Consider the following 27,123-nt stretch of genomic DNA (forward strand, 5'->3'; position numbering starts at 1 on the left):
TATTTTACCTCATAAAGCTTTATCAACTCAGACCTTCACAGGAATAAACCCACTGTGATGATGGAAATTTACCTGTCTAGGCTTTCTAACACTCGACTGATTAAATACTTCTGCAACAATAAGATACTCTGATCATTAAAATTTGAATGTCTGAAGAATTATCATCATTGAATACACCAGTTACCAAATTTTTAAGACAAAGGTCATAACTGCATAAACCAATCATTAAACTTATCTACGACATATGATTGTAGCATCTGTAACTGGTTCTTGCTGAAGAAGTTATTATTAACTATTTTGGGGAGACTTAACCATGCAGCCTTCTGCTTGGAAATTAATTAACTGGTTTCTTCATGTAAAAGTATCTCCAATGTACTTTGAGAGGGAACTCCAAGTTTATCTAACCTTTTTACTGATGGACACAATTTTATTATATAGCTTTATTTGAGTTATATTATACTTTTTATCATTAATCGTAATTTATATGTAGTGCTCTTTCATAACTGTCGTTCACACTGTGGCCTTTTTGTTTGATTAGCTGCATTTATTCTTAGCCTACCAATTTTTTAAATTACAAAGTGAAAAACAAATGGCTGGATTCAGCAAATATTACACAAACTCTGAAATGCCATGTTTCGCTAATGTTAGACACTCTACTTTGTTGTTTCTTTTCCTAACACTAATTAAAAACAAAAAACATTCAAATCAGTTACTGTTTTTGAATTACTTCGAAGTGTTAACAGAAGCACTAACATAGAGGCAATGGAGGCAGTTCCAAAGCATTATATAATGCATGGCACTTTATTTGTGTGTGTTGAAATTAAGGTTGGAAGATAATGAAAACGATTTTATTTACATTAATAAAGGACAGTATAGATTTCTATCATCAAAAATAGTGCCTCTCAGAAGGGCTGGGTCTTGAAAGAATTCGAAATGCGTTCATTTACATAAAGGAACGGGGAGTATAGACTGAGACACGACAGGTGATTCTTCATGTGGAATGCTATCTTCAAAAATTATGTCCCTGACAAGGGCTGTGTGTTCGGAATATCTGGGAAAAAGGCCAAGGGTGATACACAAATGTATGTAGTCTAAAATGTCGTAGTACCCTGAAACTGGTTTCAATTTTTCAGCAAAGTACAGAAAGTAAAAGTAACATCGATTCTGGAGAATGTAAATGTGGATACAACGCGAGATGAAAATCTGTCCACAATAAAATAACAATCTACATTAAACAATGAACAAGAAAATCTAACAATTGCACCGTTAACTAGTTACTTCGGAGTTTACATTAACAGAAAATACAACATAAGTAAACATCGATACAGTGTTGGAGTAACGTTACTTATACCACATAATACCTCACCCGGCTCTCATTCCGTTTGTAAACAAGTACACCAAATGGGCTGTTGTTCAATTGTTTGCAGGGGTGGAAACAGTGTTCCAGGTAGGGTAAAATTAACGATTTGTTTTGATGTGATAAATGAAATGAAACAATAATGTAATGTATTACTTTGTGAATAGAAATAATGTTTTATTTTTATGTTAACATAAATATAAAAACAAGCGCCAAGTAATACCTACTGATGGTAGACGATTTGGTGTAGACTCTCTGGTAAATGTGTTGCACTTGCAACTTTGATGCGGGAAGTGGCAAGTTTTAATATGCAATATGGTGTTGCTTGAGAATGAAGTTGTAAGAATCAAATATAAATGTTTTGTATGTAATTTGTTAGTATTGCTTTTGAAAGATTTTGTTCCCATATATTCGTTCCTTTGCAGTTTTTGACGGAGCTCACGCGAATGTTCCAGCGCGCGCGAAACAGTGGAGCTGTGGTTATGGTTATGAAGAGGTGTAAGTTTTCAGGTTCTAATTGGAAGCCCGTAAGATGTGAAGTATTTTTATTATTATGTCGAGCAACTAGATTTTGCTCCTCCACCCATATCTCTCACGTCACACAATGTCGATGTTAGTATAAGCGTGTCTTTGTTAGTATTGTAACGCGTAGATTATTCCTCAAAGCTTCTTTTTCTTGTACTCTATGTTTGAATGATTTTTTAAGACCCCATCTCCACTTCTGTAGCCCGCTTTTTATTTTTTTACCGCACATGTATTTTCCACTTGCGTATAATAAACATAGTTGTTTTTAAGAGGTTGCAGCTGAAGTTTAGTGGTAGGTTATAACAGTGTTCTTTCATTTTAAAATATTTCGGCGTAGTGTTTTTCTTGTCTTGGAGAAGCACGAGTGTTAATGTATTTAGTTTGTGAGTAGCTATGTAACATAGATCATGGTTATGTGTTTACATATGTTTTCTTTCCACCTGACGTGTTTATTTGTGACCAAGTGGCTGTAGTGGCCGAATTTTTATCCTGTGTAGTTTTGTGCATATCACTTCTTTCCATTAGTGTTTAATTTTGTGTATTTTTGTTTCCATCGCATTAAACACAAACAACCAGCACATCAGTAGCTACTTTGAGAAATGCATTGATGTTAGTTGAGGTGTGTGCAATTATTTCCCATTTTTCGTTTGTGGCTGGTGTGTTATGTCATGTCCCTCTGAAATCGGATCTGCAGCATAGTCTGAGGTATGTTCACGTTATGCCTCTTCCTTCATGTGAAAAACCAGATGCAGATAAGTACATGCACAAAAATTGGTGGATAGTAGGGTACACATGTGTGCAGTCCTGTCCACACGTCACCTTATTGTTCAAGCTGTTGGCTGCGCATCCACTTCTTTGCAAGGCAGTGTGTGCTGTGTGTATTGTGATGAAAGGTGACATGAAAATAAGAGAGATAGATGACTGTGTGAAAAACATATTTAAATAAGTTTTATTATTCTTTCGGTATGCAAAGTGATATATTTTTCTTACAAATTTCAGAAGAGTGACAACTGTAATCGAGACGGTGTAAGAAGATCCCTGATAGCTAGCAGCACTGTTGCCAACCTTCAACTGTGAAGCACAGTCTGCTGCAGGCTAGAAAGAGCCTTCTGCATAACTGTAACAACAATGTGATGTTGCCATAGTCATTTATGAAATCACATTATTGTGATTGGTTGAGGTAGGCATGCAAAGCTCTGCACCCAGCCCACTGCAACTGTTTGGGATTCTCTTACACCGTCATGACTTTAGATTTATGTGTATAACAGTATTATGAAAAGGATAGTTGCTGCTCACCATGCTGAGTCTCAGATAGGCACAACAAAAAGATTGTCAAAAAGTGAGCTGTCAGTCAAAAAAACCTTCGTTGGCAATTGGGGGGAGGGGGGGGGCACATGAGTGCGTGCGCACGTGTGAATGTTGTCTATTTCTGACAAAGGCCTTGTTGGCTCAACATAATTTATGCAGAGAGAAGCCTGGCAACAACTCCTGATTATCTACCAAACTGTGGTTCATATATCAGTTTGAACAACTCATTTCATGTTTCAGAACAAAGTATTTATCTGATTATTCATAAATCAGTGATTTGCTTTATCAAGGTTCTTAGTGATTATATGAACGTGTGTTGGCATTTGTAGCATAATATTTATTTTACTGTGTACTCACAGTATTCACAAAACTTCTTTTGAGATATTACAGATTAAATCCCTCATATTGGACAATTGCAGGAATGCCATAGAACTCAGAATCCACTCCAGCAATTGTTGTTTCCAGATTTGTATGTGCACCACAAATGTCCTTCATTCCATTTACTAGTAGTTTGTTGAAGAGCTCCACCTGTGCAATCTTTTCCAGTTATTGTGTTAATAAGTCATTGGAACCTGAACATTAACCTGCAACTTTCATTTTTTTTTTCATGAGTTTGTAGGATCCTCCTTGTTTTTTACTACCCTGGGATTTATCAAATGACCCAGAAAAAGATGGCTGGATCAGATTAAGGAAGATACAAAGAACAGAGTAGAAAAGTGGAAAAAATATCAAGACAGGAAGTATTCAAGATAGAGCAAAATGCAGGGAAATTGTTTGTAAACTTCCTACCTGGCATGCTGGATGGATTTGAAGATGATGAATGTGCATGGGAAGAGCCTGATACTCTTTAAGTGCACTTTAGCCAATCAGTCCCTTACTTTGAACTCAGGGCACCCCATCTCAAATTTTTGTCAAAATTATCTTCAGAGATGGATTTCCTTAGGCTGTCACTTTGTCTGTAGTTGGGTAGAAATTTCAGTGGACTTACTTTGGAGTCAGCAAACATAATTGCACATAAATCCCCTGGTAGCACAACAAAAACATCTTACATAACAGAACGCATGGACACCACCTGATTATGAGTGCATAGCACCTGTTAAACAGCATGAGTGATTTTCACTAAAGATGGAAAGTAATGAGCTTCGGCGAGTGCATCCCATTTCTGACAATGTGTTGTTGTTGTGGTCTTCAGTCCTGAGACTGGTTTGATGCAGCTCTCCATGCTACTCTATCCTGTGCAAGCTTCTTCATCTCCCAGTACCTACTGCAACCTACATCCTTCTGAATCTGCTTAGTGTATTCATCTCTTGGTCTCCCCCTACGATTTTTACCCTCCACGATGCCCTCCAATACTAAATTGGTGATCCCTTGTTGCCTCAGAACTTGTCCTACCAACCGATCCCTTCTTCTGGTCAAGTTGTGCCACAAACTCCTCTTCTCCCCAATCCTATTCAGTACCTCCTCATTAGTTATGTGAGCTACCCATCTAATCTTCAGCATTCTTCTGTAGCAGCACATTTCGAAAGCTTCTATTCTCTTCTTGTCCAAACTATTTACCGTCCATGTTTCACTTCCATACATGGCTACACTCCATACAAATACTTTCAGAAAAGACTTCCTGACACTTAAATCTATACTCGATGTTAACAAATTTCTCTTCTACAGAAACGCTTTCCTTGCCATTGCCAGTTTACATTTTATATCCTCTCTACTTCGACCATCATCGGTTATTTTGCTCCCCAAATAGCAAAACTCCTTTACTACTTTAAGTGTCTCATTTCCTAATCTAATTCCCTCAGCATCACCCGATTTAATTTGACTACATTCCATTATCCTCGTTTTGCTTTTGTTGATGTTCATGTTATATCCTCCTTTCAAGACACTGTCCATTCCGTTCAACTGCTCTTCCAAGTCTTTTGCTGTCTGACAGAATTACAATGTCATCGGCGAACCTCAAAGTTTTTACTACTTTTCCATGAATTTTAATGCCTACTCCGAATTTTTCTTTTCTGACAATGTAAGCATGCACAAATGTGCATGTGTATTTGCACTACTGGAAAAGTGGAGCCTATACACAGGCTGAACAGAAAATAAGGCACCTTGTTGTGGATGCATCCTAAAAGAAATGGAATTGTATCCCAATGTGTGTTTTCAGAATAAAACATTTAATACAACATTACAGAATGTGTACTAACATGCTTTATTCTTCTGGAAAGTTCCCATGGAATGTTCGTTTTCATCAAGGATATTACTGTACTGCATATGCCAGGGCCCCATTTATAAGCAGGCTTTGTAAGCTGCAACCTAAGGACCCACATCAAAAAAATTTAATGTAAAAGTGTGTTTGTTTTAATATGGTGCTCTTGGCTCTCTTATCACTATAAAAGGCTTTGTGTGGCCTTATTTAGCTGAATTTTATAGTGGAGAGCTGACATGAACTAAGTTAACATTTATGTGTAATATCCCTTCCTCCTTCGCATTAAATTGTCAGAATCACTTGGTCAGATGTGTGACACTACAATTCCTGCATCGCCAAAACTTTTAAAAGAATGGTTAATTGAGTTTTGGCAGTTCGAAGTGAGTTCAACTTCTCGAAAAGTCAACTTTGTCTGTAGGCCTACATCATTTCATTCGAGCCAAGAAGCCAGACCCTACCAGAGGGTGTGTGTGTGTGTGTGTGTGTGTGTGTGTGTGTGTGTGTGTGTGTGTGTGTGCGCGCCTATCTGCGACTCAGCATCTCAGCTATAAGGTAAGCAGCATCCTCCATTATTAAATTGTACATTATTGTAAAACATATCCACACAGTATCCATACTAATTTCATAAAGTAAATGAAAGTAACTCTGTCTCTTATGCTTTCACGGCCAAACTGATGAATCGATTTTGATGAGTCTTGATATGGAGATAGCTTGCATGCTGGGAAGACCCTTGATCATGGAGTCTCAGGTTTGATATCCTGGGGTAGATCCTTCCCTCACTCGGGACTTGGCGTGTGTGTGTGTGTGTGTGTGTGTGTGTGTGTGTGTGAGTGAGAGAGAGAGAGAGAGAGAGAGAGAGAGATCATGATTATCATTTTGTCACCAGTGATGCACAAATTGCCGTCAAATATAAAGACTTACTGGCTGAACATTCTGAATTGGCTCTCCTGGGCAATAAAGCCACACACACATTTCATTTCATTTTACTGACATGCGAGTGCAGCTGCAGGTAACCTCTAGTTTTATATTAAACTTTAAATACTGCATTATAGTCCTTATAGTCCTTTAATTTTAAAACTGCTGCAAAATACTGTTTTTTTTTTTTTGGTCGGTTGATTACCATAAAATTACTCCTGATACTCTGCACCCCAGGTTGAGCTTTGAATCTATACATTTTAAATTTGGCCCCAACACATGCATTAACTGACTGTTTCAATGCAGACTACTATGAGGATGTCAACATTGGTCATTGATTCTCATAAGACCAACTCATTGTGAACAGTCATTGAACCTGGCATTTAATGATGTCTAAAGTGGTGATTGTGATACTAATTCGTGTTTATTGCTTGCAATTCATCCTTCAGTATTAAATTACATATATGTAAGGAAATTGTTTGTGATTTGGGTAAAACAGTGTTGGAAGATTTTCATTCAGAAGAAAGTAAAAGTTTATTTCAGCACTAAAACTGGCAAAATTATGAAGAAGATAGATTGTACAGTGAAAAAGATGTGTTACCAATGGCATAGTTCAGCTGGTGTCTGTGTGTGGAATGTTTTTACTGTGTCAGATGGCTGTCAGTTTCTGTTATATATCTTACTGACGAGCCTTTAGGAATTGTTCACTCCTGCCCTTACAGTGCACGTGGACTGGGGTGTATTGTATCTGCTTCTTTCTTATACACCACCATATGGAGAAGATGAATTGCAGGCGGGCACGACGACCACTGTATCTGGTTACTGAGGCCAGTGCCAGTGGCCATAGACAGTGATCACGTGTGTGAGCTGTGTTTGTATGAATGTGTGTGTTCAGCAGTAGAAGGTCTTTTGGCTGGAAGCTTATCTGTACAGCAGTCTTTTTGTTGTGCCTGTAGGTCATTCAGTGTCTCCTCTAAATGGTGAGTGGGAATCTATGCTTTTCATAATATTGTCATTTTTCCAGCCTGGGTTTTCCATTTTTAGTATTAAAACTGAGAAATACATCACTGTTGTTAGGATACTGGATTGACTTATGAGCGGGAGGAGATTAGAATCCCAGTCTAACTATTTTTCATCTGTACTTGAAGTAGTTTCTATAAACAGTTCAAGTGAATAACTCAATGGTTACTTAAATATGACGACTGCCTTATTTTCCCTCCTTTTGATCTGCGTTAGTGCTCTGTCTCTTAATGAGACAAATTGTAAGACCCCTTTCTTTTTGTTGGTATCTGTCCATTCTAGCTACTAAAGAACTCCAGTATGTTTATGGAATAGTTACGTGCAGCAAATTGTGTATTTAATGTAGGGTCATCTTGTATCCCAGATTTATTTTTGAGCCACGCAGCATAGAAGTAATATAAATGAATGTGACACTCTTGGTTGTTCAGTGCTTCATTCAAATCCTGTTTTTGAATTCCTCTTAATGAGAAGTCAGGTGGGATACAGTCCTGAGAGAAGAATGGTACATGGATGGACACAAGTGCAGATCACTTATAAACCACATCTGGGCAGCTGGAGTAAAAAAATATCATGATACTCTTATCATGATATTTTTTTACTAATTTTTACTAATTTTTTTTTACTAATTTAAGGTGTTTGCCAAGGATATGTATTCAGTACTGAATGTATTAAAAAACACGTTGTGTAGAGTTGAATATTTTCCTTCTGTTCTGATGTGTTGGTAGTGACTGGGAGGCTACTGTAAGTTATTCATTCATTTTCACAGTTCTGTACTTTCCAAAGTATTATGTGTATAAGTGTAACTAATGCAGCAATAGAACTGTAAACTACTTACCAGGTTTGCATTTTGCACTCTACAAAGGTGTTGCAAGTGCACTTTGGTCACACAGCACACGTCCAAGCAGTAGCTAAATTTGTTCCACATTTTATGTAACAACTTGAAGATGGTCATCACAGCAGCATTGATGTGTTCTCTGGGCTGTTCCAGTGTTCTTGGCAGTGGAGGTACATAAACATGGTTCTTAATGTACAGCCAAAAGAAAAAGTATCAATGTGTTACGCCAGATGACCTGGGGGAGGGGGCAAGGGAACAATCATATGATTTTCACCACTATGTGCAATCCAGTGATCCAAGAGTTCATTGTTAAGGTAGTGACAAACATCAGTGCTCCAGTGGGAGGGTGCCCTGTTTTGTTGGAAGATGAAATTCTCAGAATCGGCAGTCAGTTGTGAAAACAATCACTACTGCAGTATATCAAGTTAAGAGGTTCCTGTCACAGCCAATACAGCAAGCAACACAAACAGCTTTGTCTTTGAAATTGCACAGAAAACAGTAACCTTTGGCAAATTTCATTTATGCACCTTAGTTTCAAGAGAATTTCAGTGCCTCACACTTTGACATTGTGGTGATTAACATTTTCATGTAAGTTGAGGGTTACTTTGTCACTGAATGTCAGCTTGGATGCAAAATGTTAATCCTCAATTCCTTACTGTATAGTGAAGTGAAATTGATGATGTTGGGCATAATCTCCTCGTTTTAATTGTTGCATGGGTTGCAGACGCTATGGTTTGAAATGAAACCACCATCATAAAATCTTCCCCATTCATTGTTTGCTGCCATTTGCTAAGTTCGTGGTTTGTGTGGAACATTGATTTTTTGGACTATGTATGAAGTTTTACCTGACTAACTCCACAGTTGCATCTGGCACACTTGATCAACTGGTACTTTTCTGTTTGCAGATACAATCAGTTACCCTAAATTGTTGATACTAATCCACAATACTCTGTATACATAGTGGTTCTTTTCTATAATTACTTCTGAATGCACGTTGCATTATTATAACAAGTAAGCATCTTCCAGCACAAACTCTTTTCTTACTTTGTCAGCATTTTTTCAAGGCACTGCACCCTAATGGCAAATAGTGGGCAGGATGCAGACTCAGCGAGTTTCCCATTCCATTCCTGCATTACTCACATTTATACATGTAATACATTGGATAATACAGAAGTTTGAAAATGAGTGAATTACTTATAATGGCCCTGTACAGTGCATCAGTGAGAGAATATGTGGTTGAAAATATGGGACAGTGGACCGTATAGATGCCTTTTAAATACCTTGTATACATGCTCTGTACAGATGCCTTTTGTACTGGGTAGTTCCATCGTAGTTGTTAACATCATTATGCTATGCTTCAGCAGAGCGTCTTTCATTACCTATAAAGAGAGAGAGTACATACTTGATTGATGATGATGCAGTAATAAGTAGTGTATGAAATACAAGTCAGTAAATTGTTTATATCTAGTAATAGTAATTACTGTTCAATTAGCTTTTCTCAAAGTTTAAATGTAAAATTTTCTGTTAGTGACTGCAGCCGAATCCTGTAATATAAATTAACTCATTATCTCTACCTTTCTAGCTTACATATCAACTGGTCTACTTGAACTTGCAGTTGTAATATCTGTCAGTGTAGCTTATCTCCGATTACTTATATTCAGTGAAATTTAAGGCTTTTTGTATTGCAGTTCATGCACTAGGATTTGTTCTTCAATTGTTGTGCAATGAACTTGGACAACACAGTACGGTCAACCAAGAGTGCGCTACCACAGTTGTTGCTGTAGTCTTACAGTAGTAGTAAATATATTAACCCCTTACCATAAAACCCAAGGGGTCGACAGAAGCGCCCGATCCCACGTGTCGGCTTTGACCCGTGACGTAAGGGTGTTGTCGTGTGTGACGTCATGACGGCGCGGAGTTTGGTTTGAGTGTGGCTGTCTCCAGTTCTGTTTTATCTTATTTTGTTTACTTTTCTGATCTGTTCGTTCTATCCCGTGAGATTTTTTTTGAAAAAGACAAAAAACACTAATCAGCTACTGAAGCATCTTTATCTTCTATGGGTTGCAGTGGTTACGACCCCTGGGGAGGTGGGTGGGTATTCGTGCATGGCTGTCTTCACTTACACGTTGTAGCTACGCAAGGCGTCTAAATTTGTTTATATTTAGTTTGCCCCCCACCCAAAACACCCCATTTCCCGCGCTTGTCCCGTTAGTGTTATTAAGCTTCTTGTGGAAAGTGTGTGTGTTTGATTTTGTTTCCGCCATATTTGTGACGTCATGGGTCAAAGCAGACGGGCGGGATCGGACGCTTCCGTATTTCCAAACCCAAGTTATCTCATTATTTTTTATTTTGACAGAAACTTAAAACCCTGGGTATGCTCAGGTGGCTTGAGAACAGATCTTCAAGAAAAGTAAAACCCTACTTGTATCCATTTCAGCACTGATAGTTAAGTAATTGGCCGTTAGAAAGGATCTGTTACTACAATTGTAGTCTGACTGTCGTGTTTTGGTTGAGATGGTATCCACTAGATATTGTCTTTACTGTGTGCAGCATTGGATACTTGACATCAAAACACATGCTTTCAAGCACACTCCTGCATTGTGTTTAGGCATAGTTGTCGAAAAAAGATGGCTATAGTGATTATAAGTTTGACGGTGAATTTAGCAGCTGTGAAAGTGAACAAGAATGTGATGTTACCTCACTAGAGACTGAAAGTGATGGCAGTTTGTCAGTTGAGTGACAAATGCTTGCCATTGGTATGAGACAAATACATCCACTGTGCTCCAGCCAGCTCCTCAAAGGTTTATGTTCACAGGAAACTGTTGTGAAATACATGGTTAGACCTCAAAGCTACACAGAAACTAAAAAATGACTTAGAGTTTCAGGATATTTTAATCAAAGTGCAGTGCGAGAGTATAGTCAGAATTTTATTATGAGTGGTCTTTGAAATTTTGTAAGTCATCATTTTGAGCTTTATAAACTGTCCTTATATGCCCCTATGTAAAGTCATTCATTATAGTGTGTTTCTCATCAATAAAAAAATATTTGTTTGAACATATTTTTTTAAAAAAGGAGAGAAGTCTTTATGGGGTTAAGCAAGTGAATAATTTAAAAACTTTACTGAGTTTTTCTTTATGTATGTGTATGTAGTCTGGCAAGGATCAGATTTAGAGTTATTGAATGAGTTGCGTCAGGCAAAGCAGATTGTTTGCTCCGTATTAGATACTGTCATACTTTTTTTTTTGCTTTACCTGGCATTTCTTAACATTATCTCAAGCTTTCACCTGTGTTTGTTGTTGGTGTTCCTTCTCTTCGACATGCAGGCTACTGGGGAAAACTTCAAATATTATGAAAAAACACAAATGAAGGAAAAGATTCATTTATGTCCTTAATAACAAAACTTTAATCTTTTCAGATGATGGCCGCACGAAACCACATCCAGCAAAAGGAAAGAAGCCTCTTCCAGAACCTACTGAATTTATGTGTCTAATGAGAGCGACTTTAAAGAACAAAAAAATCAGTACTGTTGTAAGTTACAAAACATATCTGCAGTTTGTTTTACAGTAACCAATTTATTGTTTATTAGGGTGTACCTATGGAAAGTTTTGAGTGATAAGTGCAAAATGAAGTTGGCAAAGAGATTTGCATGTGGGATGTCCCAAAGTAAAGCGTGTGGTTCTCTTTTTTGCTATGATTGTATGCCAGATGAAGGGAAGAACATGAGTTCAGTGAAAAATCAGACAAAGATATTTGAAGGAGCATTTTGCACCAATTATTTTAATGTTATTCTATCCAAGTAGTGCAAGTTTATAAAGATACATACCACTGGTAGATCTAGACAGCATGAAGTTTCTCATATGCAACGAGTGGAGCATCTGGGTGGAGAAATTCACTTTATTGCAGTTTTTACCAGTATTACATGAAGCACTATTTAATTCTTCAGAGGAAGAAAGTGAAAATATAAGATATATTTATTCAAGATAGTAGGTTATTTTCACTCCTAGGATTTCATTTTTGTGCTGTTTCCTTCATCAATTTGAGAACTATTTAGCATGGTTTGTATTAGCATCAGCACAGTTTTTAATTGTTATAAAGTTGCTATCATTTAAATGTTAAAAGTAATGGATTGAATGGCATTAAGATCTTTCCCTTCTCACTTCCTCTTTGTCCATTGGTACATAGTAAATTTTCATAAAGAACATCCTAGCCTGAGTTGGTGTATGAGAAGAGCACAGTACTAGGAACAAAGTGAACAGTTCTCATCAAAGAAATGGTTTACCTCCAGCATTGAGAGCCTTCATACTATGAAGGGACTTAAGCTGGCAATCAAACAAACGTGTAACACCAACTCACAATTGGCAAAAATCTGTTACTCGATGCTCACCTGTTTGTCATTAGGACCAATCATCATCAGACCGTCGTTGAAATGTAGGGCATGAAATTCTGCCAGTGATGTGGATGATGCAAATCATTGTTTCCATACTGACGTATGATCCTGTCTAATTTTTTAAGCTACTGCTTCAGCAAAGCTCTTAAAATGATTTGTGAAAACACATCAGAAATAGCTGCTGCATGCCCAGCACTCAAAGCAGCTTCAGAAAAGGAAGGAAAGACTTACAGTAATTACGCAGAGTTGACAGCTAACACTTTGACCACATTCATCTGGAAAAGCTTCCTTGTCATTTGGATGTTATATTGTACAGATTCCTATACTCGTACATAAGCTGTGAACTTTTAGAATTTCAGATATGGCAGCATGAATTTAAATATTGCCTCATACTTGATGGGCATACATCCGATTGCGAGACAAGATGGTGCTCCTATGGAAAATATTACAAGGCCTCCCTCAGACAGTAGTACAATATTATTTATCATATATTTAGCTGATACTGTAACTTCTCTACTCCCAACTGTTATTTCACATGGGATAGCCATGCGGTCTGAGGTGCCTTGCCATGGTTCACGCAGCTTGCTATCTCTCCCCCCCCCCCCCCCTTACTCCTAACAGTTCCCCCCCCCCCCCCCCCCCTGTCGGAGGTTTGGGTCCTCCCTCGGGCATGAGTGTGTGTGTGTGTTGTTCTTAGTGTAAGTTAGAAGTTAGATTAAGTAGAGTGTAGGTCTAGGGACTGATGAGCTCAGCAGTTTGGTCCAATAGGAACTTACCACCACCACCACCACCACCACTACCCAACTGTTACAACATGCCTCTATTCAGTTAATATGTCTGTGGGATACCTGCCATAGTCTACATTGTGCTGTCATAATACTGGCTGATAAAACTTGGCAAGGAATATCAGCTTGCAAATGCCAAGTAGCGACAGATCCTTACAAAAAATTAAAGCAGCTTGATTCATGGCTGAATGCGGGAGTCCACATGTTACCAGTAACCTTGACTGCATGATTCCTAGTACCAATCTTTGACTGTCAGCTGACATGGTAAATCCACAGTAAGTATTTTCTTTGGAGAATAGAACATGCAAGAAATGTTTATTGTGCACTGGCATGTATTTCATGGTGCATGCCTCCCACCTCAGTGCTAATCCTGTATCGTTCACTGCTGTGACACCAACTGAGTTACAGTGCAATCTTCCACCACAAAGGTTTATATTATTATTATTATTATTATTAATATTATTAATATTACTACTACTACTACTACTACTACTACTACTACTACTAGTTACCACAGTGGTATCAGGCTAGTGCTCACCAAATCAGACAAAATACAGCACTCCTGTGTTAGAATTTGTATGTGAGTGATACCTTCACTACAGGTTAAATGCCTGAGGGTGTACAAAGGAGGGCAGCTTGAATGCTCAATGTATTTGACCCATGGGTAGTGTAACTGAGATGTTGGAAAAACTGAACTGACAGATGCATGAAGATAAGTGAAAGCTCATAAAGGGTTATTCCATGTCAGACTAACACGGGGCCAAACCACACCATCTCAGATTTTCTTGAAATTTGGCATAGGTGTACTGTTAGTATAGACATAGAAAAATGTGAAATTTTGCTGGGCCAAGTCAATTCCTGAATTACAGAGCTGTAAAATTATAAATTGGCCCAAAAACTGGGAATGGCAGGTTTTAGAGTTGCATTAGAAGCTTTTCTAAGTGAGCTACAGACCATGGATCAATACCATTTTATAGTATTTTTCACACTCATTCCTATGGTATACAACAAGATATGGTTAATATAAGAAAATTCTTTTCAAAACAAAATTTAAAATTATTTTTTTTTTGAAAAGTACATGTTTTAACATTTCCAGATTTATGCTGTTGTAAATCACAGGCCAAAATATAAATTTGGGATGATAGTTTCTTCATTAGTAAAAAAAAATCCAATAATTCAACTGTGTACTTATGTTAATTGTTACAACTCTACTAATGTTGATATTTTCAAACATAAACATTGTTATGATAAAGATTTAAGTAAATAGTCCACTGTAAAACTTAATAGTAAGTAACAGGTTCTGTTTAACACGTGATTTCCCTAAATCGCTCGAGGCAAATGCCGGGATGGTTCCTTTGAAAGGGCACGGCCGATTTCCTTCCCCATCCTTCCCTCACTCGAGCTTGCGCTCTGTCTCTAATGACCTCGTTGTCGACGTGACGTTAAACACTAATCTCCTCCTCCTGTTTATCACTTTTAAGTTTGAAAAAGCTTCATTCGTTTGGTACACATCACTTCCAAGTAAAATATATGTTCTTCCAGTAGGATTCACAGGTTTTATTTTCACCAAAACAACCATTACTGATACTCACAGAATATAAGAATTTCTTGGATATGAAAAGTGCGGTGATGCATGTGCATACTTTCAAAGGGCTGCACATGTGGCAGTCTGTCATCTGCAGAGTGTGCCTTCGACTTTTGTATGTGTGTGCGAGATCACCGTCATAGCCTGCCATGTGGTCAACTCTACTTAAGGCCAGCCAAGCAGTGCTCAGCCTTTTCTCTGTGTGCTTTGCTGTAGCTCTTTGTGTGCATGTTGGTTCCTTCTGAATGTTACTTAAATAGGACACATACGAGAAACGTGTGCGACAACACTGTTAAGCTTTTGGGACTACTGACAGTTAATGTTGGACCAAATGTGTGAACTTTTCAAAAATGTACTGTAAGTGCATCCATGTTATTGAATCCTGGGTTGACTTTTACCACTGAAGGAAGCAACCACATCAGTCCTGTTGAACACGGGCGGCGAACGCCATGGGTTAAGTTGTCATTGTCATTTGTGTCTGATATGATAGTCATATGCTGATTAGATTGTGAGAGATGCTATTACTCTTTTAATTCCAGATCTTGAGATGTGAGTGTGACCTCTAGTGTGAAAATCCACCCCTTTCTGAGGTTTTAGCTATAGCACAGTGAGCAGCGGATAACCAAATTGAGTCATGGTGTGCAGTATCTGCAGTCCAACCCTCTCCCCTACAACAAGCTTCATATAGTTCGCAGTGAGAAGACATGGGCTCGGTGGCCCGCACAAGATCACAGCATCAAGGCGGCTGGTGTCGCAAAGTAAACTGGCCAGTGAACAGCAACATACGCGTTCCACACTCCTATACTGTCCTTATTGTTTCATTAACCATGAGCACCCAAACTCCCCAAAACACTAAGCTAAATGTCATAATTGCATCGAGAAAGGTCACATTGCTTCTATTTGTAATGCTAAAACTTAGCACAACGATCCTGATGTGGATATGGACAACATTGTATTGACTATTTCTGTTGTGTCAACCAAGTTTTCATTGATGTTGTGGTTTTTCATGAAGTTCTACACATGCAAGTGGATACAGGAGCTGCAGTAATCTAGTTAAAGTCACAAATTTGTATGAGCTTGAGTTTCTCTTCGCTTCTCCCTGTGTCACGAAAGTTAGTAAATTACAATAAACAGTGTGTTCTTGTTCTTGGCCAGTTCTCTGCCGCAGTGACCTAAAAGTCAGTAGTCCAGTCATGCACATTTCTTGTAGATAACACATGTAAGGAGCATCTTTTGCATTAGTTGCTTTTAAGTTGTTTGGTTTCACCATTTCAGATGAAGTGAATTTAGTGTCTGAAAATGTGCTGTGTACACAGTTATATGCATTATGTTCCGAGTTTTCCTCTTTGTTCTCTCCTGGATTGGAATGTACCAACAGTTTTCAAGTGCACATTACCATGAAACCTGCTTGGCCTCGTCTTCTGGGCCCACCTACTTCCAGTGGCAGTCAGGGAACAAGTGAAAGATGAGTTAGATCGCCTCACGGAATCTGGTATTGTTAGACTTGTTGTATTAAGTGAACGGTCTACTCCCTTAATTATAGTAAAGAAACCATTGGGCTGGTTACACCTCTGTGCCAAGTTTCAAATGTCTGTGAATGCACAAACACCGTGCATGGGCAAACATTTCAAAGTTATCAGGTGGTCAATATTTCTCAAAAGTTCGCCTGTTGGACACCTATTTACAACTCCATTTAGATAGAGAGTCACGACATGTGAGTTGTCAATACCATCTTCTTTCTTTACCATTACTTGCAGCTGTCTTTCAGAGTTGCAGTGCTACTGCTATTTTTCTCTGGTTTTTGGGGCAACTTACATCGTCTGTGCTGGACTGTGCTAACTATTTGGATAATATTGTAGTTTCCGGTGCCTCCACTGAGGAGCATTTACAAAATCTCCATACTCATTTTACTCTCATCCAAGTGGCCAAGTTGAAGTGTAATTTAGAAAAATATCAATTTTTTTTAAGCTTTTATCATTCATCTTTTGAAGTTTCTTACGAGGGTCTCAAACCCCTGCATCAACCTGTTTCTGCTATTATGTTACTTACACACCCTATGTCAGTCTTAAGAATTTCAGGTTTTTATAGGTAAAGTCACCTATCATAATAAATTTTTGTCTTGGACAGCGACAATTGCGAAGCCAATCGCTGCGCCATGTGACTCATGTTCACTGGCTGCTGGCTTGCGAAACCACATTTTCCACCCATAAGCCCACGTTACAGTCTGGGACCTGCGTAGTAGTGTACCAGCAAGGTTCCCACTTGCTCCTAGCAACAGATGCTTCAAATTACTGGTTGCGGGCGGTACTGGCTCATAGATATCATGATGTCTCCTAGCAGCATATTCAGCTCAAGACATTGAATCCAAATGTTTCTCGAAAAACTGCTTTGAACAAGAACTGACTATCCAAAGAATGCATCAATAACATGCATTTACTCTGAAAACTAGATCAAAAATATTGGTGATAAACTTTTCTTGAATTCAGAAGTTTGCAAAAGGGGAGTGTCAAAATCTCCTGATGAACTAAAATTAGCGGACATATCAGGCTACATCACTGTTCTCTATCAAGCAAACTTGGTGGCTTGGGTGTGTCTTACAACACAAAAATGAAGAACTTGATGAAGTAAAAATAACTTTTCTTCATCCAGCTGGGCCATATATATCCTCCTTTTTGTGGCACCTTCCCCGGGGCCAACACAGCACTGCCACACACATGGCCTTGTGAAAGTATGTGCATGTGTCACTGCATTCCTCCCCTCTTAGATAGATCAGATTCTTGTCCTTTTTGTATGCTGGACTCTGGCTAAGATGGTGTGGTGCAATGGGAGCGTGTATGTTCTTATTTAAGCATATGTAATACAAGTCTTTTCGAAATCTTTTATTTACTTCAGTCTGATGCAGTAACTGTCTCATATTCTTTAATACCTGGCATGGCTCTACCATCTACATTATATTCATAAAATGAATTTACATTTTCCAGTGCCTATATTGGCAACCTTTATCCTGGTTTTAAATTTGGACCTTCCAAAAAGCCTTTTTCTTTAACAATTCTTTTTGACTGCCTGGCCATGTAGTTCGGTGCATTGAATTCACGCATTATGTTTCGAATGCTCCAATTATTTGGCAAACATGTTCCCAGAAGCATTAGCCTTTTCATTATACTCTTACAGATGGAAAACTTATTTTTCAGATTTTTTACAATTTCACATTTCTCAACATCATTGTTGCTTTCTGATGACAAACTTTCAGCAGAAGCAGAAAACAGTTTCATAGTCGCAGAAATTTTTCTTACTTTCGATGTACAGTATTATATTTTGTTTTTCTCTTAGCAGTGGGAGACTTGCCCAACTTTTCAAGAGATATATTAAGTGACTGTACAACCTCTGAAGTAGTTATAAATTCTGTATCAGTGTGCAGTAATGTTTCTGAGTAAGAATGCTCATGTTCAACATTTTTGTCACTTAGGGACTGTACATTTTTTAACACAGTAATTTTCTTCCTACATTTATCATGGATTTTTGAATTGCAGTTACAATTCAGGCATGCATTATGTGATATTTCTGAGCTTTCTTCTGTCTCTAACAAAGTGATTTTTTCTGTAACGCGTTGCAACACTGTATTCTCAATGTCTGCTCCCATCTTGATGGACAGTGTGTCATTTTCTATCGTGGGGGGGGGGGGGGGGGGGAGACATTCAAACACAGTTAATGTTGAAGTAGAAAATCACTTTTTAAAAATTAGCCATAACTAAACTGTGCCAAATTTTAAGAAAATCTGAGGCAGTGAAGTGTGGACAAAAATAGGAGTTTCCCTGCTGTTCACAAACATTCAGCTGGAAAAAAATGTTGGCTCTCATGCAAAGTTACCTGTGGATACATTGCTACAGGAACTGTAAGTCATAAGCAGTTCATTTGAAAATACTGGACTCAAACTGTGATCACGATGCTTTCTTTGTGAATGGGAAAGAAATTCCTGAATTACTTGATATGTCTGCCAGTTTTTAAATGAGTGTATTAGCATAATGTCTCATAAACTACATGTTAAAATTTACTCTTAACTTGAAGTACTTTGTTACTTTGATTTGCTAACATTAGTGGCCAGAATTGTCTACTTCGCTGATAATGTGATGATGAAATATGCAAGTTTTGCCAGATGTTGTTTGCTTTGGACAATCATCTCTTACCTGCTTGCAATAGTAATCTGAGAGATCAATGCTTCAGAAATTTTGTCATTAGCTTTACTTCTGCAAGTGGTATTCTCACACAATCATTACACATTGAGTGTAATGATGTATTAGCAGTAGATAAGAGTTCAGTGGTCATAATCTGTCTAACAAATTGTTACTGGCAACATTAAGGAAAGTAACTGTGCAAGACATAGTGAACTTTTTTTGGGGGGGAGGGGGAGAAATAATGTATTGAGAGCAGATGGCAGTCTTGATGTGCTGTTGGATTGGTAAGGCACACAGGAATTACTATTCACTGCTTATTTGCTGCTTACTGATAAGCCTATAGCTGTATACAAGGTGTACATAAAGTGCGGGAATACTTTCAATTATTTACTGCACAAGAACTAGACATTGTACAGATGTCATACATATTGCATTTTGAAGAGAAACTCTGAAAGCTTTTTTTTACAAACATTCAATATGTGAACCATGAGTGACCCGGCAGACGTCAATACAGTAATCCAATTCTTGCCATACCCGTCCCAGCATGGCGTCGTCGACTGTGGCAGTCACTGCCTGTATTCTCTCACGGAGCTGTGCTACATCACATTGTAGAGGCGGTACACCACACCAGATCTTTAATGTGTCCCCACAGAAAAAAGCCGCACGGATTGAGATCTGGTGATTGGGGAGGCCATTTCGAAACAGCTGTCCCCTTCTGTAGCACAGGCGATCCATCGATGTGGCAGCTCCGTGTACAGGCACCCACAAACTTCACGATGAAAATAGGGTGGAGCCCCATCCTGCTGAAAGATGCCTGGAGAGTCCGATTGCATTTGAGGCATCAGCCATTGCTGCACACTTGTTTTTGTCGAACTCCAAAACACATAAGGCTCACTCCACACCTGAACTCGCAATGTTTGCGACTAGCGCTGACTATCGACAAATTACCAAACTATGTTGTGGTGTATACATGAAAATAAACTTTCAGCGTTTCTCTTTAAAATGACATATTTATGATATCTGTACAATGTTCGGTTCTTGTGCAATAAATAAATAATTGAAAGTGTTGCCGGACTTTTGTACACCTTGTATAGTGTTCGGTTAGAAGGTAAGGTGTTACATGATAGATCGGTGTTGATGACTTACAAGCACATACTCATACTACAGCTCAGGAGTATTTTGTTGTGGGATGTGAATATGCATTGACTAAATCTTTCCAGAATGCTGTCGTAATGTTTGTTACACGTGCACCACCTTTTCAAATTGCCAATTGTTTTCATTTACTAACACAAACGTTAAGTATTTGTTCTTTTGTGTCATGGTGAGTGCCAGAGTTTTCAAAGTTTGTGAAATGTGTTTTCTTTCCACCCTGGCCTTTTTTTATCAACTGAAATTTAATTTGGATATTGGAAGAAATGTGCAAGTTTTGCCAGAGTTTGGCTGTTGTGGCCAAACATCTCTTACCTGCTTGCAATAACAATCTGAGAGTGCATTTTTACAGAAGTTGCGAGCCATCTGCTCTACTTCAACTACGTTCTCTCAAACAGTTAACATTCTTGCTACACATGTGAATATTGTGAGGTAATAAAGGTTCTCCATAATTTCTTGATTATTTGATCAACCATAATTGCAGTAAATTTATACAAACAAAATTCCTTGAACCTTGACTAGTTGAACTTTGTTACAAAGGTTCATCATCACTGAAGCAAAAAAAGGGGCTTGGAAGCAACTGGTTTTAATATATTCATAAACTTTTAGTTACTCAGTGGAGTCACTGACTTTTCAGGCGTCTACTTATTTCTCATTTCTGAAATTCTGGTACTAACCATATGCCTGATGCTGTGCTGCAGTAATGATCACTGCATGTAGGAAACATCACAATGTGTCGCAATTTGAAATGTGCAGACCTCCATGGTTCTCACATTTGTGGGCTGGTACTTAGCAGACGGTTGCCTTTTTTTTATTGTTTCTAGATGAAGAAGGTAGTTGCAAATGGTAAGGATTTGTTTTGCTGTTGGGAACACTGATTGGAAGCTTATAGAATAACTGAATGGTGGAATAGACTTGTTCGACTGAAAACTTGTATCTAAATCAATAATTTCTATTAAATCACACTGGTTAGTTTGCCAAAATATGGGGTTCTATTTCAGTAACAATATTTTAGTCAACAGTGTTAATTACTCTGAAACTTAATGAGTGCAGTTGTTAATAATGTGTATTTCTTTTGCAACATCCTTTTACTGTTGTCATAGGTTCAGAGAAATTGTCACAAAAACATACATTCTGTCCCTGCAGACACAGGCCCTGACAATCAGCAAATGGAAAAATTATTGTAAGACCATCTGAGGAAGCCATCTAGGCCACTTATGTGCTATTTTCACCTGAGATTGTAACTATTGCCCAAAGAACTAACACTCATCCACTGCACCATCAACTATATTTTTGGCTTGCTGGTATGCTCCAGAATTGCGAACTTCAGTTTATTGGGAGAGTTTTAGGAGAGTGTTGGTCATCTTTAAAGGAGACCGCGTGTAGAACACTAGAGTGACCCATTCTTGAGTACTGTTAAAGTGTTTGGGACCCTTACCTGGTCGGGTTAAAGGAAAACGTAATTAATTCACTTCAACTGCTTTGTTGCCCTGGGTAGCTGGTATCTCTCTCTGCTGTCAAAACTGGTCAAAAACAGTTGGTGATAGGACAATTCCAGTAATGTAGACCAGTCCAGTTGCATTCTCTCAGGTTTCTGTTAAGTACAGGTAACTGTTAAGTACAGGCAAACGAATAGTTATCTACTGGTCTTATTTATAGTTCTTGTTATGCAGTCGTAATGCAGTAGATCTCACCTCAATTAGATAATTACCAATCAGTTGATGTGGCAAAAGGATTATTAACATTAAGTCACAAGATTAGTCACTATGTTAGGTGATATGTAACACAATATTTTTCAGATTGAACATAAAATGTAACTACAGCATCAAATTGCACAGTGAAAGTATGTTCATACTATTTGACACTGACTGTTACTGCATTGGATTGTTACCATAGCAGAACAACATTTTCACAGTTATTCAGTAATTGAAGTCAAATATGAACTCATGTTGTTAAAGCAATTACGAGATATTGTCATTTATTTAATAAGCAACACATGACAGAATATGAAATTGTACTCAAATGTGGTACATTTTACGACCTGTTAAGACTGCATCAAATTTTTCCGTACTGAGTGACATAGTTGTTGCCTCTGTGATTTATGGCTGCTTGTATACTCTCGGACTCAAATGGTCATGTAAAGACTGGTATGAGAACTTTCTATTATTTCATGAACTACATAATACTTCAAAAATCAGCTATGTTGAATGCGGTTCTTTTCAAATAATTGCCAGCCAGTGTGGCCGAGCGGTTCTAGGCGCTTCAGTCTGGAGCCGCGTGACTGCTACGTTCGCAGGTTCGAATCCTGCCTCTGGCATGGATGTGTGTGGTGTCCTTAGGTTAGTTAGGTTTAAGTAGTTCTAAGTTCTAGGGGACTGATGACCTCAGATGTTGAGTCCCATGGTGCTCAGAGCCATTTTTTTAAAATAATTGCAAGCTTTCTTTAAAATTTGGTTTATAAAATGTTACTGTTTAAAAATTTAGAAAAATAGGATGATACTATTATGCTTCCGCAATGTGAATCCCCTTGTTTACAAATATAAGCACCATATTGAAAATCGTAGTAAATTATATGAAATTATTAATTACTGTATTAATTAACAATTGGTGTTTGTCGTACCGTACAGAAAAATTAATGTAACAAAGGTAGGCAGCTGAAAGTCAAAATCTGACAGTGGTTAGGGCAAAATATGCATTGAGTATTGGTAGTTTAAAATGCACTGTGGAAAATCAGAGTGCTTAGCGTTTGTAGGGCATAAGTCATTATATTGTATTCTGCCAATTAGCTTATAGGTTTTCCACTCATTGAACTTGCGCATTATCTTCAATTAATTATAACTTTTAATTAACATAATGTATACCCGAACTAACAGAATCAGTGGAATCAGGCGGGTGAGAAGAATAAGCTGAACAATGAATTTAAATTTAACTTGGCCTGTCACCTGGTTTTCATGTACCTATCACATGTTACATAAACAACTATATTATAGATTAAATAAACTTTGACATAAATCTATAATTATTGGGTGCTAATGACATAACAGATAGCAGTACCTGTGTGTTATGTCTCAGACATTGAAGCAGTTCAATGGCATGGTCCAGTATTTGTTGCCGGTAGGTTGTCAACACACAAGTATTATGGAGAAGCTTTGCAAACTCAAATGGGTATCCTTGGAGGGAAGATAATGTTCTTTTCATGATAAAATTTAGAGAAAGGCATTTGAAGCTGAATGTAGGATGATTCTACTGCTGCCAATATACATTTTGTGTAAGGATCAGAAAGACTAGGGCTTATACAGAGGCTTATAGACAGCCATTTTTCCCTTGCTCTATTTGTGAGTGCAACAGGAAAGGAAATGACTATTACTGGTTCAAGATACCCTTTGGCATGCACCACACAGTGGAGTGTGGACTATGTATGCAGATGCAAATGTAAATGTACATAAATACCAGGTAAGTGAGGATTAGTGATTACTGACAATAGACAAGAATATGGAATTGGTAATGCATATGATCAGGACCAATGTGTCTTATTCTTTGGACATCTAATCAGAACAACAGAAAACAGAATGGGTAGAGAATAATACAAAAACTGTGGGATAGTAAGAATAACATTAAATGGTTTGCAGAAATTGAGGCAGTTGGAAGAGAACTCCATATTACAGTAGATGACCCAGAAAACAAAACAGACAATACCAAAATACAGCAAGAGGGAGTTGGGGATGGGATACCAGAAAGACTGAAGACATATTGAACAGGCATAAGAGCAAAGAAACCTATGTAATAACACATTATAATAATTCATTGTATAACTATTGTACTATAGAATAACTACTACTCCTTGTATTAACCATTGTACAGTGACCTAGAGTGGTCCATTGAAGGCCATATTGCAAATTTTGGTATTGCAAATTTTGGTATCACTTTCTTTATAATCTTGGCAAGTTCTTTGAAATCAAATACTGTAACCCACAGTATCTCTACTGTACGTGAAAATGTCTTTTTTGTGTCGCTATCAGGGTTCATGTAATCCTTTGTCAAAATATCTATTTAATTTTAAATGTTCTCAATGAGAAATGCATCAAAATGCACATTGGTTATGATGGAATTTACATTTGTGGGCAGGTCTTCAGAGTATTTTATATTTTTCCCTTGAAATCATGTTGAGCTGACATTTTTGCACGTATGTACACACGCGATAAGAGAGATGTGAACTGATATCTGTTGCTGCACCTGCTCTGCCAGGTATATAACTGGCAGGATCAGGGCTGGGTTTAGCAGACTGAATGTACCAAACATAGACAAAACAGAGATGATGTATCCTTAGTTTCTCCATTACAGGAATGTGGTTATTAATGTAAGCTGTGAACCATGTTACCAAACTATACATGCAGTGGTATGTGACGCCATTGAGTGATATTGTGGAAAATGTTGCTACCAACAATTAAGCATGTGAACTTATGATGGAGTCTTCAAGTTAGCTTTTTATGTGTGATTATATATTGTGTACGAAGCTTGATTATTCATTTTGATAGAAGAAAAGTAAATAATACTCATTTGTCTCCTACATTATCTAGTGCCAAAGTTATTTTCAGTCTTTCAGCTCAAATGAGCAGATCATTTTCTTCCCTCCTCACTTCTTATTCTTAAAGACACATGGACATTTCAGGCTAATTTCGAATTACTGTCCGTTTAAATTTCCTAATGCTGGTGTTACAGACATCAATGTTTGTCCACTACACGAGTTATAAGTGGCAGACTTCTCAAAACTGACTGGATGTGTTGTCAAATGAAAGAAAGATGTAAATTTAGATACTGATATGAATATGCAAGCTTTGACAGATGCCATCAGTGTAGCCAAATGTCTCATACCAGATTGCACTATTAACCTAAAAGAGCATTGTTTCTGTAGTTGTGAGTAATCATTGGTTCTGCCTGGTACCCTGATACAGTCAATATTACACATAATTATTACAGTGTGAAGGACTGGGAGCATATAAGAAAAGTTCCATGACTACTTGATTTTCTGTCTTTGTTTAATTGAGCAGTTAGCTTACTGTGTCATGGATTACATATCACAATCAGCACTTTGTGTCACACTGTTGTTCTGACTTAGTTACACTAATGTTACAGTGTGTTTAAGTTTGTGTCATTTGTCTGTAATGAGATTAGACTAGAAGCAATATGCAAGTTTGGTTACATGATATCTCTTGTGGCCAAATATCTCTTACCCGCTTCCAGTAGTAAGTTACATTGTTACAGAGGTAGTGTTGTCAGGTTTAACTGGTTCATTGATTGCTTCTGGCAGCAGTGAAGGGACTAACTGTTCAAGCTGTGGGATACTTAGGATGGAGGAGGAGCATAGTTGTGAGCAAGTCATGGTTCAAGAGCATCTGTGTGTAGTGCAGGTTCTGTAAGGAGTAGACCAACACCTATTCACTATTCTTTTACTACGCAGTACAAAACTAATAAACTTACTTAATATTTAAGTGTGTGTGTGTGCAGTGTGCAGTCTCCCTTCCCTCAGTGTTCATGGAATATTTATGTTAGTAACCAGAATGACAAAATATTTTTAGTGGCGGAAACTGTCGTAATACTGTCATACATATCAGCAGTGTGTGCTCTTGCATGAACATCCGTGAGAAACTTTAGCCCTTTTTTTGTTAAACCTGTGAAAAAAAATTGCTTTATATTGTTCACATTCATATCAAATGTTGTGATTTGATGCAAGATGATCAGTCCAAAAATTCATCTTGCACACCACACTCTTATTTTCATACTATGCAGATGCTCGTAAATGTTGTGGGTGAGAGTTTTCAGAACTTCCAATGTCTCTTGTACAATTTTAATTTACCCTAATAAATACAGTAATGCTTCTTCAGGAAAAGGAGCCTTTCAGGATCAATATCTTCCTTTTGCACAGACTGTAGTAGCCAGTTGCATTAGTGAAGTTGAGCACCAGTACTTGAATTATTCTGTTGGTACACTGTTGTTAATTGGTAAGGTTGCACAAGTCTGTGAGAAGATGCTACTGACACCATAGTCTGAAGTGACGATCAGTTATTTTCCAAAACTACTCCCAACTTGTCTACTCTACTGCTTATATAGTAGCATCCTTTGGAATGCTCAAATGTTTGCATTTGCTGACACTGTGTTACAGTTTTGTCCTGGTCAGGAAAAAGTGGCAGACTCATCACAAGTTGTAGTATTTGGTTTCTTTCTACCTCTGTGTTTGCATCAAGAAAATTAAATGTGTAATTTAGTTGCTGAAAGGAATAGACAAGTTTGTGCCAGATGTTGGCTTTTCTCATGCTCAAACATCTCTTATCTACTTACAGTAACAACCAGTGAGTGCATTGTTACAGAAGTTGTGAGCCACCTGTTACACTCTGTCTGGTTGTAGAGAGGTGTATTAGCAAGTGAACATTCTGCTTCAATAAATGTAAATACATAGATTATCAAACACCAGTCTTTTTCTTGGTAGCAACCAAAACCTACTGAGTAGTACACATGTTTTCCAATCATAGTGTTGTCATTGGTGGGGACTTTATAATGATCCAACAATCAATAGGGGTAGTTACAATTTTGTATGTGGTAGTGAGACAAGGCACCCTGTGAAAAACTAGTCATATGCTTTCTCTGAAGAATACTTTGAATAGATAGTTTGGAAGCCCACTTGTGCAGGAAGTGTATTGGATGTTATGGCAACAAAAAGAACTGTCATTTTCGAAGATGTCCATGTTGAAAATGGTATCAGTTATCAGTCACCATGGGTCAGTTGTAGCAACAATCGTTGCTCAGGTACAAAGGGCAACTAAAGCAGTAAAGTAGACAAAAAGGCAATATGTATTATTTATTGCTGCAACTCAGCATCTCCGCTATATGGTG

At 37.9% G+C, this 27,123-nt stretch overlaps 1 protein-coding gene across 1 annotated transcript in view; it reads left to right on the forward strand.

Moving 5' to 3' along the window:
- Positions 1–1,584: 1,584 nt before the first annotated feature.
- LOC126197278 (signal recognition particle 14 kDa protein) overlaps positions 1,585–27,123 on the forward strand; it is a 41,857-nt gene continuing 16,318 nt past the window's right edge. The window contains exons 1-3 of the mRNA XM_049934629.1: positions 1,585–1,696; positions 1,783–1,855; positions 11,573–11,685. Of these exons, the coding sequence (XP_049790586.1) occupies positions 1,673–1,696; positions 1,783–1,855; positions 11,573–11,685 (210 nt within the window). The 5' untranslated portion in view covers positions 1,585–1,672. The remainder of the gene's footprint in view (positions 1,697–1,782; positions 1,856–11,572; positions 11,686–27,123) is intronic.

Source organism: Schistocerca nitens, chromosome 1 (genome assembly GCF_023898315.1).
Source record: "Schistocerca nitens isolate TAMUIC-IGC-003100 chromosome 1, iqSchNite1.1, whole genome shotgun sequence".
NCBI lineage: Eukaryota > Metazoa > Arthropoda > Insecta > Orthoptera > Acrididae > Schistocerca > Schistocerca nitens.